The 13,259-nt window shown below is 42.4% G+C and overlaps 1 protein-coding gene across 11 annotated transcripts in view; it reads left to right on the top strand.

Moving 5' to 3' along the window:
• Positions 1–9,604, top strand: part of dmd (dystrophin) — a 177,924-nt gene extending 168,320 nt beyond the window's left edge. For 9 of the 11 annotated variants that reach the window (XR_001858753.2, XM_017717729.2, XM_017717727.2 and 6 more), the window contains 2 exons: positions 3,409–3,434; positions 9,097–9,604. Coding sequence is in view for 10 of the 11 variants with exons in the window: in XM_017717729.2 (XP_017573218.1) it covers positions 3,409–3,431 (23 nt within the window). In the remaining variant the exon portion in view is untranslated. The remainder of the gene's footprint in view (positions 1–3,408; positions 3,435–9,096) is intronic. The other 2 variants (XM_037543617.1, XM_037543618.1) reach the window with 1 other exon arrangement.
• The last annotated feature ends 3,655 nt before the right edge of the window (positions 9,605–13,259 follow it).

Raw genomic sequence — 13,259 nt, 5'->3', positions numbered from 1 at the left:
GGAGTTACTGATCTGATTGTATTCCTGCAGATTGCTTTAAAAAAAAAGTGATGAAAAGAAAAGAACACTGAACAACAAAAACAAAAGAACACTTGACAATTTTAAAATTGTCTTCAGTTGTTGAGGCTTCTGTGTAATTTCATGTTAAATATGTTTTGTGCTTTTAACTGACATTGGAAAAATGTGTACTTGTATTTAATTGTGTTACTAAAAAATTAAATGAATGAAGATGTGACTCTGACTTTTGCTCAGTACTGTAGGTGAGCTGTAATTCTACAGTTACAGATTGTAGTCCATCTGTGTTTTATGCTAAATTATTTAGCCCTCCTTTACCTTAAAATTATTTAGCCCTCAACAATGGTCAGGACTCCCACAGGAGCCCCACTGAAAAGGTGTTATTTGTGTGATTTATCATTCCCAAGACAACAGTGACACCTGGCATGGTAGTTTCATGTTTGTGAGTGTTGCACTGGTACAAGTGTAACATGTACAACAGTGTTATGGAACTTTTTGAACATCTAGACGGAGAAGAAACCTACTTTGTTGGGACTGCCTGTTCTACTCTGTGTGTTGCACTTTCTCACACACGCACAAACACCTGTGCCAAATGCCATAAATGCAAATAGTTAATTTTAGAGCTTGTTTCATAAAAGTTAAAATGCATTTTCCCTAACATGGAGTGAATGTTATATGGCAGACACTTAAAAAATGATATGGCAGATACTAAAAATATGGCAGACACTAAAAAACCCTGGTAATAATTATATTTCCCAACCTCCTCAAACTAATCCTGTCTGAATAGAACTTAAATAATAATCCAAACTCAAAATCTTCACAAAAATGTATGTACTTACCAGTAGTAGCTACAGAAGTCTAAAACAGCATCAGCAGTGTAGAAATGATATAATCAACTATGAAACTGCTCAGAAAGGTACTACGTGTGTTCGACTTTGCAGACCTTTTGCAATGTTGAAATGCAGGGAACCTGCATATATCTAAATACTTACATTTCTTTCACTGACCCATCAGCTGTTTGTCTTGCACACAATGTAATGATTACCAATAACATATTTTAACTAGAAAAGGAAAGTCATGAATGAACTTTAAGTTGACTTGGAAAAAAGCCATCTAAAAACAATAAAACATTAAAATTGTGGAAGACTGGCGGTGTTAAACTGATGGTTGTTAAAATGTTGCTAAATTATTGCTAGGCAGATGCTGTAGTATCCAAGGTTGATGGTAATTCTAAAATGTTGCTTCCATAAATGTTCTAAAATTCTGTGCCAACTTAATTTTAGTGCTACCTTAAAGAGAGTTCCACCATAAATTCTGTGCCACCTTAATTATATTGTGATGTTAATTGAAGTTCCACCTCAATCATCAAATCAAATCAAATGTATTTGTATAGCACTTTTTACAACAGATGTAGTCACAAAGCAGCTTCACAGAATTCCAGAAAAGACAAAGTTTTAACAAGAATGTAAAAAATGTAAAAAAAAAAAAAAAAAAAAACCCAGCAGGCAAGCCAGGGGCAACAGTGGCAAGGAAAAAGTCCCTCAGAACTGAGGAAGAAACCTTGGGAGGAACCAGGCTCACCAGGGAGGGACCCATCCTCCTCTGGTCAAACTACCTACAAGAGATTATACTACTAATATTAATAGCAGTATTATTAGTAGTAATAGCTATGTCTATGAAAACATCAGTGTAGGGTGGGCAGCTAGTCCAAGGTAGATGGCAGTAGCTGGGGTGTGGGCAACTGGTCTGAAGTGGGTAGCAGGAGGGCTCGACAGTCAGTCGTCCTTCACTGTCCGGCCGGACATGTGGGTGATTGTATACTCGGAAAAAAGCAGGGAGAGGGAATTAGTTTTAAATTCTGTGCCACCTTAAATTTTGCGCTTTTAATTGCAGTTACACCTTAAATTTAATGCTATATTAATTGAAGTTCCACCTTACATTCTTTGCTACCTTAAATTCAGTGCTACTGAATTTATGGTATAATTCCACCTTAAAAGCAGTTCCACCTTAAATTCATTATTTGTGCTAATACTGCTGTGAGACTGTGTGTGTGTGTGATGATCATTATGACATCACTTGTGGCAGTTAATTTCAATCTCCTGAACATTCCGCTCATTAATTTCCTTTGGGAAAATATCATCTTTGAGCATTAATTTGTTCGAAAACCGTACGTCAGATCGCTCAGAAAAGCACAAACGATCTAATTAAGTATAGGTCCTACGGTCCTGCAAAGTTTCATGGTTCTAGCTCAAAAACTGGCATGAGAAACATTTTACTTTTCCAAGCCAACTTAATTATTATTCCATGCATTGAGTCAGTAGCTTACGAACTTTTGTGACAGAAATGGTCGATGCAGGGAGCTCTTGCATATGTTGTATGCATAAGATACTGACAGTATTTAAAGTCTAAATTCACAGCCATCATTTTTCATTTTTATGTCATTGTCTAGCTATAGTAGTACACAAGCTACAGCAAGATAACAAACTATCTTCTAATTTAAAGAATTCTTACAAGACATTAACACTGTGAATACAAGGGTGTGCTTTTATTCAAGTGAATCTTCACAGATATGGTTTATAGCCTTTAATGAGATTTAAAAATGTGAGCCATGTTGGCCATGGTTTGGGATTACCTTACATTTAATTTAATTTCAATTATGGCATTTAGCTGACGCTCTTATCCAGAGTGACTTACAATTTGATAATTTTACACAGGTAGGTGAAGGTAGTGTTAGGAGTCTTGCCCAAGAACTCTTATTGGTATAGTGTAGGGTGTTTGCCCAAGCGGGGATTGAACGTTCCCCAGTCTACAGCGTAGAAGGCAAAGGTGTTACCCACACTATATCTACACTAGAACTTTTTAATAGACAGCACGGTTGAATAAGTCTGTTCTGAAGGTGAAGGTTTGCCTCTATTTAACCAAGCCATGAAGTGGTAAGTCATTATGTAAGATGGCCAGATGTTTATTGAATGTCCTTCATCTTACTGACATCAGCAGGATTCATGCCATTGCCCCAGCACACTAAGGTGGAGAGGATTGAAAAATACAGCAATAAGGAACTGGTAGAAGACGCCTGTAGGAGAGGCCAGCATACACTAAAGGACCTAAGCGTGCTTTTTTGTATTTCTTCTGATTTTTGCCCATCACCCTTGACAGACTAATTAGTGAAAACATTGTTTTAAGATATGGCCACAACGCTTAAAAAGAGGTTTGAGAGAACTAAGAACATATTTTGTAGCATGTTCAGTAGTTCATCAATAAACTTGATTTTTTTTTCCCCATATTGACATGCATGTAATGTCATTTTCCTGCCATGTTTGCAAGAGAAACATACCAAGATGGAATTAAAGTTTTCTTTTTCCTCTTTTCTGTTTTTCTTTCTCTTTATGTAAGGAGGTGGACAGCTAAAACCATAAAAGGTTAGTATGCAATGACAGTGCTGCTATACAGGAACTAATATTCTGCTCTCTTCACGGTTTTGCTTTACATATTGTTTTGCTCTGTTGCACTGTTTGACCCTGCTGAATGAATAAACAATTCTCAAAAAAGCTCAAAAAAAATAAATAAAGGGAACACTTAAACAACACAATAACTCCAAGTCAATCACCTGTCCAGTTAGGAAACAACACTGATTGAAAATCAATTTCACCTGCTGTTGTGCAAATGGAACAGACAACAGGTACAAATGAGAGGCAATTAGCAAGATAACCCCTATAAAGGAGTGGTTCTGCAGGTGGTGACCACAGACCATTTCTCTGTTATCATCCTTTCTGGCTGATGTTTTGGTCACTTTTGCATTTTGTCAATGCTCTCTGGCACATCAATGCGAGCTGTGGCAAGAAGGTTTGCTGTGTCTGTCAGCACAGTGTCCAGAGCATGGAGTAGATACCAGGAGACGTGGAGGGGGCCGTAGGAGGGCAACAACCCAGCAACAGGACTGCTACCACCTCCTTTGTGCAAGGAGGAACAGGAGGAACAGTGGCACAGCCCTGCAAAATGACCTTCAGCAGGCCACTAATATACATGTTTCTGCTCAGATAGTCAGGAACAAAGTCCATGAGGGTGGTATGAGGGCCTGACGTCCACAAGTGAGGCTTATGCTTACAGCCCAATAACGTGCAGGGCGATTGGCATTTGCCAGAGAACACCGAGATAGGCAGATTCGCCATTGGCGCCCTGTGCTCTACACAGATGAAAGCAGGTTCACACAGACATGACCAAGTCTGGAGACACAGTGGAGAGCGATCTGCTGCCTGCAACATCCACCAGCATGACCGGTTTGGGTCAGTAATGGTGTGGGAAGGCATTTCTTTGGAGGGCCTCCATGTGCTAGCCAGAGGTACCCTGAGTGCCATTAGGTATCGGGATGAGATCCTCAAACTCATTGTGAGACTATATGTTGGTGCAGTGGGCCCTGGGTTTCTTCTGTTATTTTAGTGTTCCCTTTATTTTTTTGAGGTGTGTGTCCCACCGATGGGAGGGGCAGTAGTAGGGGTGCGGTGCATTGTGGATTGGGCAGCGTCCGAAGGCATGGGCCTTGGCGTTCTGATCCTCGGTTGCTGAAACTGGCTTTTGGAACTTGGAACGTTACCTCACTGGCGGGGAAGGAGCCTGAGTTGGTGCGCGAGGTTGAGAGATACCGGCTAGATATAGTCGGGCTCACCTCAACACACAGCTTGGGCTCTGGGTCCAATCTCCTTGAGAGGGGCTGGACTTTTTTCTTCTCTGGAGTTGCCCATGGTGAGAGGCGGCGGGCAGGTGTGGGCTTTCTCATAGCCCCTCGACTCGGCGCCTGTATGTTGGGGTTTTCCCCAGTGGACGAGAGGGTAGCTTCCCTACGCCTTCGGGTTGGGGAACAGGTCCTGACTGTTTGTCTGTGCTTATGCACCGAACAGCAGTTCAGAATACCCAGCCTTCATAGAGTCCTTGGAAGGGGTGCTTGAAAGTGCTCCTCCTGGAGACTCGATTGTCCTACTGGGGGACTTCAACGCTCACATGGGCAATGACAGTAAGACCTGGAGGGGTGTGATTGGGAGGAATGGCCTCTCTGATCTGAACCCGAGTGGTGTTCAGTTTTTGGACGTCTGTGCAAACCACAGTTTGTCCATAACGAACACCATGTTTGAACACAAGGATGTCCATAAGTGCACATGGCACCAGGACACCCTAGGCCGCAGTTCAATGATTGACTTTGTTGTCGTGTCAGCGGACTTGCGGCCATGTGTACTGGACACTCGGGTAAAGAGAGGAGCTGAGCTGTCAACTGATCACCACCTGGTGGTGAGTTGGATCAGGTGGTGGGGGAAGATGCCAGTCAGACCAGGCAAACCCAAACGTATAGTGAGGGTTTCCTGGGAACATCTGGCAGAAGAACCTGTCAGATTGATCTTCAACTCACACCTCCGTCAGAACTTTGACCAGATATCGGGGGAGGTGGGGGACATTGACTCAGAATGGGCCATGTTCCGCTCCTCCATTGTTGAAGCGGCTGACTGTAGCTGTGGTCGCAAGGTAGTTGATGCCTGTCGGGGCGGTAATCCTCGAACCCGGTGGTGGACACCCCAGGTGAGAGATGCCGTCAAGCTGAAGAAGGAGTCCTACCGGACATGGTTGGCCTGTAGGACACCAGAGGCAGCTGGCAGGTATCGAAGCGATCTGCGGCTTCAGTCATTGCCAAGGCAAAAACCCAGGTGTGGGAAGAGTTTGGTGAGGCCTTGGAAAGTGACTTTAAGTTGGCTCCGAAAAGATTCTGGCAAACCGTCAGAAGGGGAAAGCAGTGTGCCACTAGCACTGTATATAGTGGAGATGGTGTGCTGCTGACTTCGACTGAAGACGTCATTGGGCGGTGGAAGGAATACTTTGAGGACCTTCTCAATCCCACCAACACGTTCTCCAGTGAGGAGGCAGAGTCTGGGGACACGGGAATAGGCTTGTCCATTACTGAGGCCGAAGTCGCTAAGGTAGTTAAAAAGCTCCTTGGCGGCAGGGCTGCAGGGGTGGATGAGATCCGTCCCGAGTTCCTCAAGGCTCTGGATGTTGTGGGGCTGTCTTGGCTGACACGCCTTTTCAACATTGCGTGGACATTGGGGGTGGTGCCACTGGATTGGCAGACTGGGGTGGTGGTGCCTCTTTTTAAAAAGGGGGACCAGAGGGTGTGTTCCAACTACAGGGGAATCGCACTCCTCAGCCTCCCTGGTAAGGTCTATGCAAGGGTACTGGAGAAGAGAGTCCGGCTTATAGTCGAACCTCGGATCCAGGAGGAGCAGTGCGGGTTCCGCCCTGGTCGTGGAACACTGGACCAACTCTTTACCCTCTCCAGGATTCTGGAGGGTTCATGGGAGTTTGCCCAACCAGTCCACATGTGCTTTGTGGATTTGGAGAAGGCATTCGACTGTGTTCTCCGGGGTATTCTGTGGGAGGTGCTTCGGGAGTACGGGGTACATGGCTCTTTGCTATGAGCCATTCAGGCCCTGTACAAACAAAGCAGGAGTTTGGTTCGCATGGCCGGCAGTAAGTCAGACTTTTTCCCAGTGAGAGTTGGACTGCCCTTTGTCACCGATTCTATTCATAATTTTTATGGATAGAATTTCTAGGCGCAGTCAGGGGATGGAGGGTGTCCGGTTTGGTGACCTCAGGGTCACATCTCTGCTGTTTGCGGATGATGTGGTCCTATTGGGGACATCAGGCCGTGAACTTCAGCTTTCACTGGATCGGTTTGCAGCCGAGTGTGAAGCGGCCGGGATGAGGATCAGTACCTCCAAATCCGAGGCCATGGTTCTCACGCGGGAAAGGGTGGAGAGCCCTCTCTGGGTCGGGGATGAGCTCTTGCCTCAAGTGGAGGAGTTTAAGTATCTCGGGGTCTTGTTCACGAGTGATGGTACAAGGGAGCGGGAGATTGACAGGCGGATTGGTGCTGGGTCAGCTGTGATGCGGGCTCTTTACCGGTCTGTTGTGGTAAAGAAAGAGCTGAGCCATAAGGCAAGGCTCTCGATTTACTGGTCGATTTACGTTCCCACCCTCACCTATGGTCATGAGCTTTGGGTAATGACCGAAAGAACGAGATCGCGAATACAAGCGGCCGAAATGAGTTTCCTCCACAGGGTGTCTGGACTCTCCCTTAGAGATAGAGTGAGAAGTTCAGTCATCCGGGAGGGACTTAGTTGAGCCGCTGCTTCTTCATGTCGAGAGGAGCCAGCTGAGGTAGTTCTGGCATCTTGTTAGGATGCCTCCTGGACGCCTCCCTTGGGAGGTGTCACAGGCAAGTCCACCGGGGAGGAGACTCCGGGGAAGACCCAGGAGACGCTGGCGTGACTATATCGCCCAGCTGGCCTGGGAGCGCCTCGGAATCCCGCCCAGGGAGCTAGTGGAAGTGGCTGGGGAAAGGGAGGTCTGGGCTTCATTGCTCAGGATGCTGCCCCCGCGACCCGAACCCCGGAGAAGCGGAAGATGATGGATGGATGGATGGATGGATGGATGGATATATATATATATATTGCTCAAAAAAATAAAGGGAACACTCAAATAACATCCTAGATCTGAATGAATGAAATATTCTCATTGAATACTTTGTTCTGTACAAAGTTGAATGTGCTGACAACAAAATCACACAAATATCATCAATGGAAATCAAATTCATTAACCATTGGAGGCCTGGATTTGGAGTCACACACAAAATTAAAAACACACTACAGGCTAATCCAACTTTGATGTAATGTCCTTAAAACAAGTCAAAATGAGGCTCAGTATTGTGTGTGTGGCCTCCACGTGCCTGTACGACCTCCCTACAACGCCTGGGCACGCTCCTGATGAGGCCAACTCCTGGACAGTCTGTGGTGCAACGTGGCGTTGGTGGATGGAGCAAAACATGATGTCCCAGATGTGCTCAATCGGATTCAGGTCTGGGGAACGGGCAGGCCAGTCCATAGCTTCAATGCCTTCATCTTGCAGGAACTGCTGACACACTCCAGCCACATGAAGTCTAGCATTGTCCTGCATTAGGAGGAACCCAGGGCCAACCGTACCAGCATATAGTCTCACAAGGGGTCTGAGGATCTCATCTAATGGCAGTCAGGCTACCTCTGGCGAGCACATGGAGAGCTGTGCGGCCCTCCAAAGAAATGCCACCCCACACCATTACTGACCCACTGCCAAACCGGTCATGTTGAAGGATGTTGCAGGCAGCAGATCGCTCTCCATGGCATCTCCAGACTCTGTCACGTGCTCAGTGTGAACCTGCTTTCATCTGTGAAGAGCACAGGGCGCCAGTGGCGAATTTGCCAATCCTGGTGATCTCTAGCAAATGCCAAGCATCCTGCACGGTGTTGGGCTGTGGAGCACCACCAATATTCAAAAGTGACCAAAACATCAGCCAGAAAGCATAGGTACTGAGAAGTGGTCTGTAGTCCCTACCTGCAGAACCACTCCTTTATTGAGTCTTGCTAATTGCCAATAATTTCCACCTGTTGTCTATTCCATTTGCATGTGAAATTCATTGTCAATCAGTGTTGCTTCCAAAGTGGACAGTTTGATTTCACACAAGTTTGATATAGTTGGAGTTATATTGTGTTGTTGGTGTTCCCTTTATTTTTTTGAGCTGTGTGTGTGTGTGTAAAATATATATATATATATATATATATATATATATATATATATATATATATATATATATATATATATATATATATATATATATATGCAATTTATAGGTAATGCTCATTTGAACTGTTTGAGCACAATTAATCAATTCATTATGATTTGATGTTACTAAACCTGGGTTTTTTATGTGACCTTATGTCATGTAGACATTGGTATGGGGAACGTTTTTGTATGTATGCCATCTAGCAGCTTTGTTGGAGCACGGTGCATTTGAGTTCACTCTTGTAAATATAAAATATTGTAAATAATGCATATTTAAATAATATTGAGATGTTCAGAATACGTTTAGAAAAAAGTTAATTCTTTCAAGTTTGAAATGATTCAACTGACAGGTGACAGTTATACCACACATAAACTTGACCATTTTTAGTCTTTTCAAATGTTTTGCTGACATTAGTCTTTGTTGTTTTTTGTTGTTTTCTTCAGGGAATAAAATGGAAAGTCTCTTCCATATGGTGAATAACATCGGATATGCCATGGAGTCGTTGGTCAATGTATTGACAGCACAGCAGAGCAGGGTTGAGACTTGAAAAGTCTTCAGTGCATGCTTTTGTAGTGAAAACAGCTGGACAGGATATGTTTACAATGTGAAATCAATAAAATCTATTTTTCTGAAGGATCATGGTTCCAGATGATAGAATTCAGTAGTTTCTTATGACTATAGAATTGTTTTATTATTGAAAAAAACTGGTTTTTAATCTTCTATGCAATTGTTTTAAAAAGAGAAGAAAAAAGAAGGCTTAAAACAAGGAAAAAGTATAAAACAAGTGTGATAACACTGCGTGCCATTTCTTTGTACAGGATGTTGGGTACATTTTAAAGTGATTTATGATAGGTTGTTATAAACTTAAAGGGTGCTTTATCAACTAATTTTGTTTGTAACAAATAACAAATGCACATTAAAATCCGCTCTGTGTGTGTGCGAGCATGTGTGCATATGTGTTTGTCTGTAAATCTGTAGCCCTGTCCCTAATGCATCCCTATGGATATACAGTAATATTACTGTATATCCGTAGGGATGTATGGATATACAACTCCATATTTATCAAATGTTCTTGTTAACATTCCTGATCTTAATATCATTCATGAACAAAAGGTATTTCCTTGCATCATTACTATTATAAGTAATAAGTTAACAGGTGTGTGTAATGACAGGTAAATGGGTTGAACCTAATTGTAACAGAAGAGGTGATGCATTGCCTTTTTGGAGAACTTGGCCTCAACAACAGTTGCCAAACCTATTAAGTGTTAGGTAATATGATGCACATTGTCATGCTACAATTGTATAAGCTACATCTTTGCCTTGCTGGCCTCTAGACATGACATAAGATCTTTTTAGATTTAAGTTAAGCTAAAATGTGAAGGTGTTTCCCCTCAACTGTATTTATTTATGTTGGTAGATACAATGTATTTTTCACCAACAGCAATATGCTGCATGATCTGCAAAAGTCTTTCATATATTTGTCTTTTACAACATAACTTGTATTATGATGAATGTCGTCAAAATCTTACATCAGAATATATATTTTGTAAAATCACATCGTCCAGTCCTAGGTTTGGACTGTGTGGACAGTGGTGTAATCAGAGTGGGAAATATGGGAGGGTGTTTGGTATTCTAATTAACTCCCTGGCCTCTGCGAACGTCTCAAAATCAGAATTCTGTGGGATCCCTAAAAATACTTATGACATCATGATAAAGATTAGGGAAAAATAAACACTAAAATACAGATTCATATGGGGGAGGTCGTCATTGATTAGTTTGCTTCAACTACTCTCTGCAAGCTTCTGTTTGAGGTGTTGGTAACCATTTAAACATACAGCACTAGTGTACCTCAGGAAACCTCTGAAAAACATGTACCCTGTACATCACAGCATGTTCAAAAATTTGAAAACTTGAGACTCCCTGAATTTCAGGGGGCATTGCACACACTGGGTATAATAATTTACAAGTTAAAATATTTAACATTTAGTCTGATCTCCACCATGTTACATACACCCTTTTGAAATGCGTTGAATTGTTAAGCAAGTCTAGTTTCTTCTGTTGATTGTTAAGCAAGTCTAGAGTCTTCTGAGGTGAGTGTTTTTGCTCAGACTACTGGATGTTTTTTTAATTATAGCTGATGCTGAAAGCATGAGACACACCAGGCATGACTGATTCCATTTTTTTGTTTGTTTTTTTGGTCATTATTCAGTCATAAAAGCCCCTACACTTTTTTTTTCTTTTCACAGAACAAAACACACATTTTTAGATTTTGCATTTTGCTCACAAATCAGTACCCTGATCAACAGTCAAACGTGGTAGATAACAGCAAATGAAAGACAATATAATTTTTAAATCATTCTATTCATCTGGGCTCTCTTTAGCTCTGCTCTCTTTGGTTAAGACAACAGTTTCATATGAAAGAGCTGGAGCCCCTTCTGATGCTGCTGGATGTTGAGTTAATTAAACGTGTTAAAATATCTACAATTCAGAATCGAATTGGTCATGGCTGGATTGAAATCAGTGGGATTTAGGTTGGTTTATACACGTCCCACAGCACGAGGTAATTGAAATTAGACACCCTTTGCAATTCTCCGGAGACATGAATTAGCCACAAAATCCGACTAATTATCTTATAGTGTGGTTCGGGCATTACTCTTGAGCTATGACAAAAATTATCTTGACCAGGTATTTTAAAGTTTGGTATTCTTAACGCTTATAATAAGTGCAGCAGAACCAAACAATCTGTCTGTGTCTTCACTTTGTTTTAACATAATTTTAGTAACTTTAAGCTGCTTCCTAGAAGTGTACCCATCATGAGCTTCTAGAACAATTTTTTGGTAAGGCATATTATAGGACAGAGGACAGAGGTTTTCAAAATAATGCAGTTTATAAAGAAATTTACATTTAAAGTGTAGCTGCAAGCAGCAATCTGCAGGTATTCAGTTAGCCATCCAAATCACAGAATTCAGGTGTTCCAATCACTTCCATGGCCACAGGTGTATAAAACCAAGTACCTAGGCATGCAGACTGCTTCTACAAGTATTTGTGAAAGAATGGGTCGCTCTCTGGAGCTCAGTGAATTTCAGCGTGGTACCATGATAGGACACCACTTGTACAACAATTCCAGTAATGAAATTTCCTCGCTACTAAATATTCCACAGTCATCTGTCAGTGGCATTATAACAAAGTTGAAGCGATTGGGAATGACAGCAAGGCCCAATCCCATTTCTTATTTTTACCCCTACCCCTTTTCGCGTGTAGCCCTCCCCCTTGAAACTGAGTTAGAAAAGGTAGTGGTTGAAATCTTCCCCCTATGAAATGGGACAACCCTTAAAAAAAACGGATATGTCATCAGTTGTTGTCAGTGACTTTTACGTAAACAGATGAAAGAAGGTTTTCTGGTTATTTATTTTTTCCAATTTTCAATTATTCCAATAATTTCCCAGTATTTATTATCGCCACCATGAATTCTTCAGTGATATGAAGCTGAACTTAGCTTTCTAATCGCCAGCTTCACAAGTGATTTCCCATTCCACCTTAAATTGTGTGGCAACCTCAGGTACCAGAACGTAACTGCTGCAGCAACCGAGACATCAGCGTATTAGTGGTGATTTTTATGCGGGTTAGGAAGGAAATTACCATAAAATGCTATTACCATGGTTTTTTTTTTACAATACAACGGCTTTTTAACAGAAAACAGACCATAGGTCGCCAACTTTCTGCAGAGTCAATCACTACAAACCTCCAAACTTCATGCAGTCTTCAAATCAGCTCAAGAACAGTGCACAGAGAGCTTCATGGAATAGGGTTCCATGGCTGAGCAGCTGCATCCAAGCCTTACATCACAAAGTGCAAATGCAAATGCGTCAAATGCAGTGGTGTAAAGCGCTGCCACTGGAGTCTAGAGCAGTGGAGACATGTTCTCTGGAGTGACAAATCACACTTCACCATCTGACAATCCGATGGATGAGTCTGGGTTTGGCGGTTGCCAGGAGAACAGTACTTATCTGTCTGCATTGTGCCAAGTATAAAGTTTGGTGGATGGGGGGATTATGGTTTGGAGTTGTTTTTCAGGAGTTGGACTTGGCCCCTTAGTTCCAGTGAAAGGAATTCTTAATGCTTCAGCAGACCAAGAGATTTTGCACAATTTCATGCTCCCAACTGTGCACCAGTGCACAAAGCAAGGTCCATAAAGACATGGACTAGCGAGTTTGGTGTGGAAGAACTTGACTGGCCTACACAGAGTCCTGGGCTCAACCTGACAGAACACCTTTGGGATGAATTAGAGCAAAAACTGCGAGCCAAGCCTTCTCATCCAACACCAAGGTCTGACCTCACACATGCACTTCTGGAAGAATGGTTAAAAATTCCCATAAACACACTCCTAAACCTTATGGAAAGCCTTCCCAGAAGAGTTTAAGCTGTTATAGCTGCAAAGGGTGGGCTGTCATCATATTACACAAGCAAATACTTTTGGCGATATAGTGTAATAAATTGATCTTGAGACTTAGATGGTTGTTTTGAGACCAAGTTTGAGATGATGCAAAAACATGTCAAAAGAAGGAATGCTGAAATGCCCTTTGGGGAATATTTAAATCGTTCTGTG

The sequence above is a fragment of the Pygocentrus nattereri genome, chromosome 12, assembly GCF_015220715.1.
Source record: "Pygocentrus nattereri isolate fPygNat1 chromosome 12, fPygNat1.pri, whole genome shotgun sequence".
NCBI lineage: Eukaryota > Metazoa > Chordata > Actinopteri > Characiformes > Serrasalmidae > Pygocentrus > Pygocentrus nattereri.
This window is presented reverse-complemented; position numbering and strand designations above follow the sequence as displayed.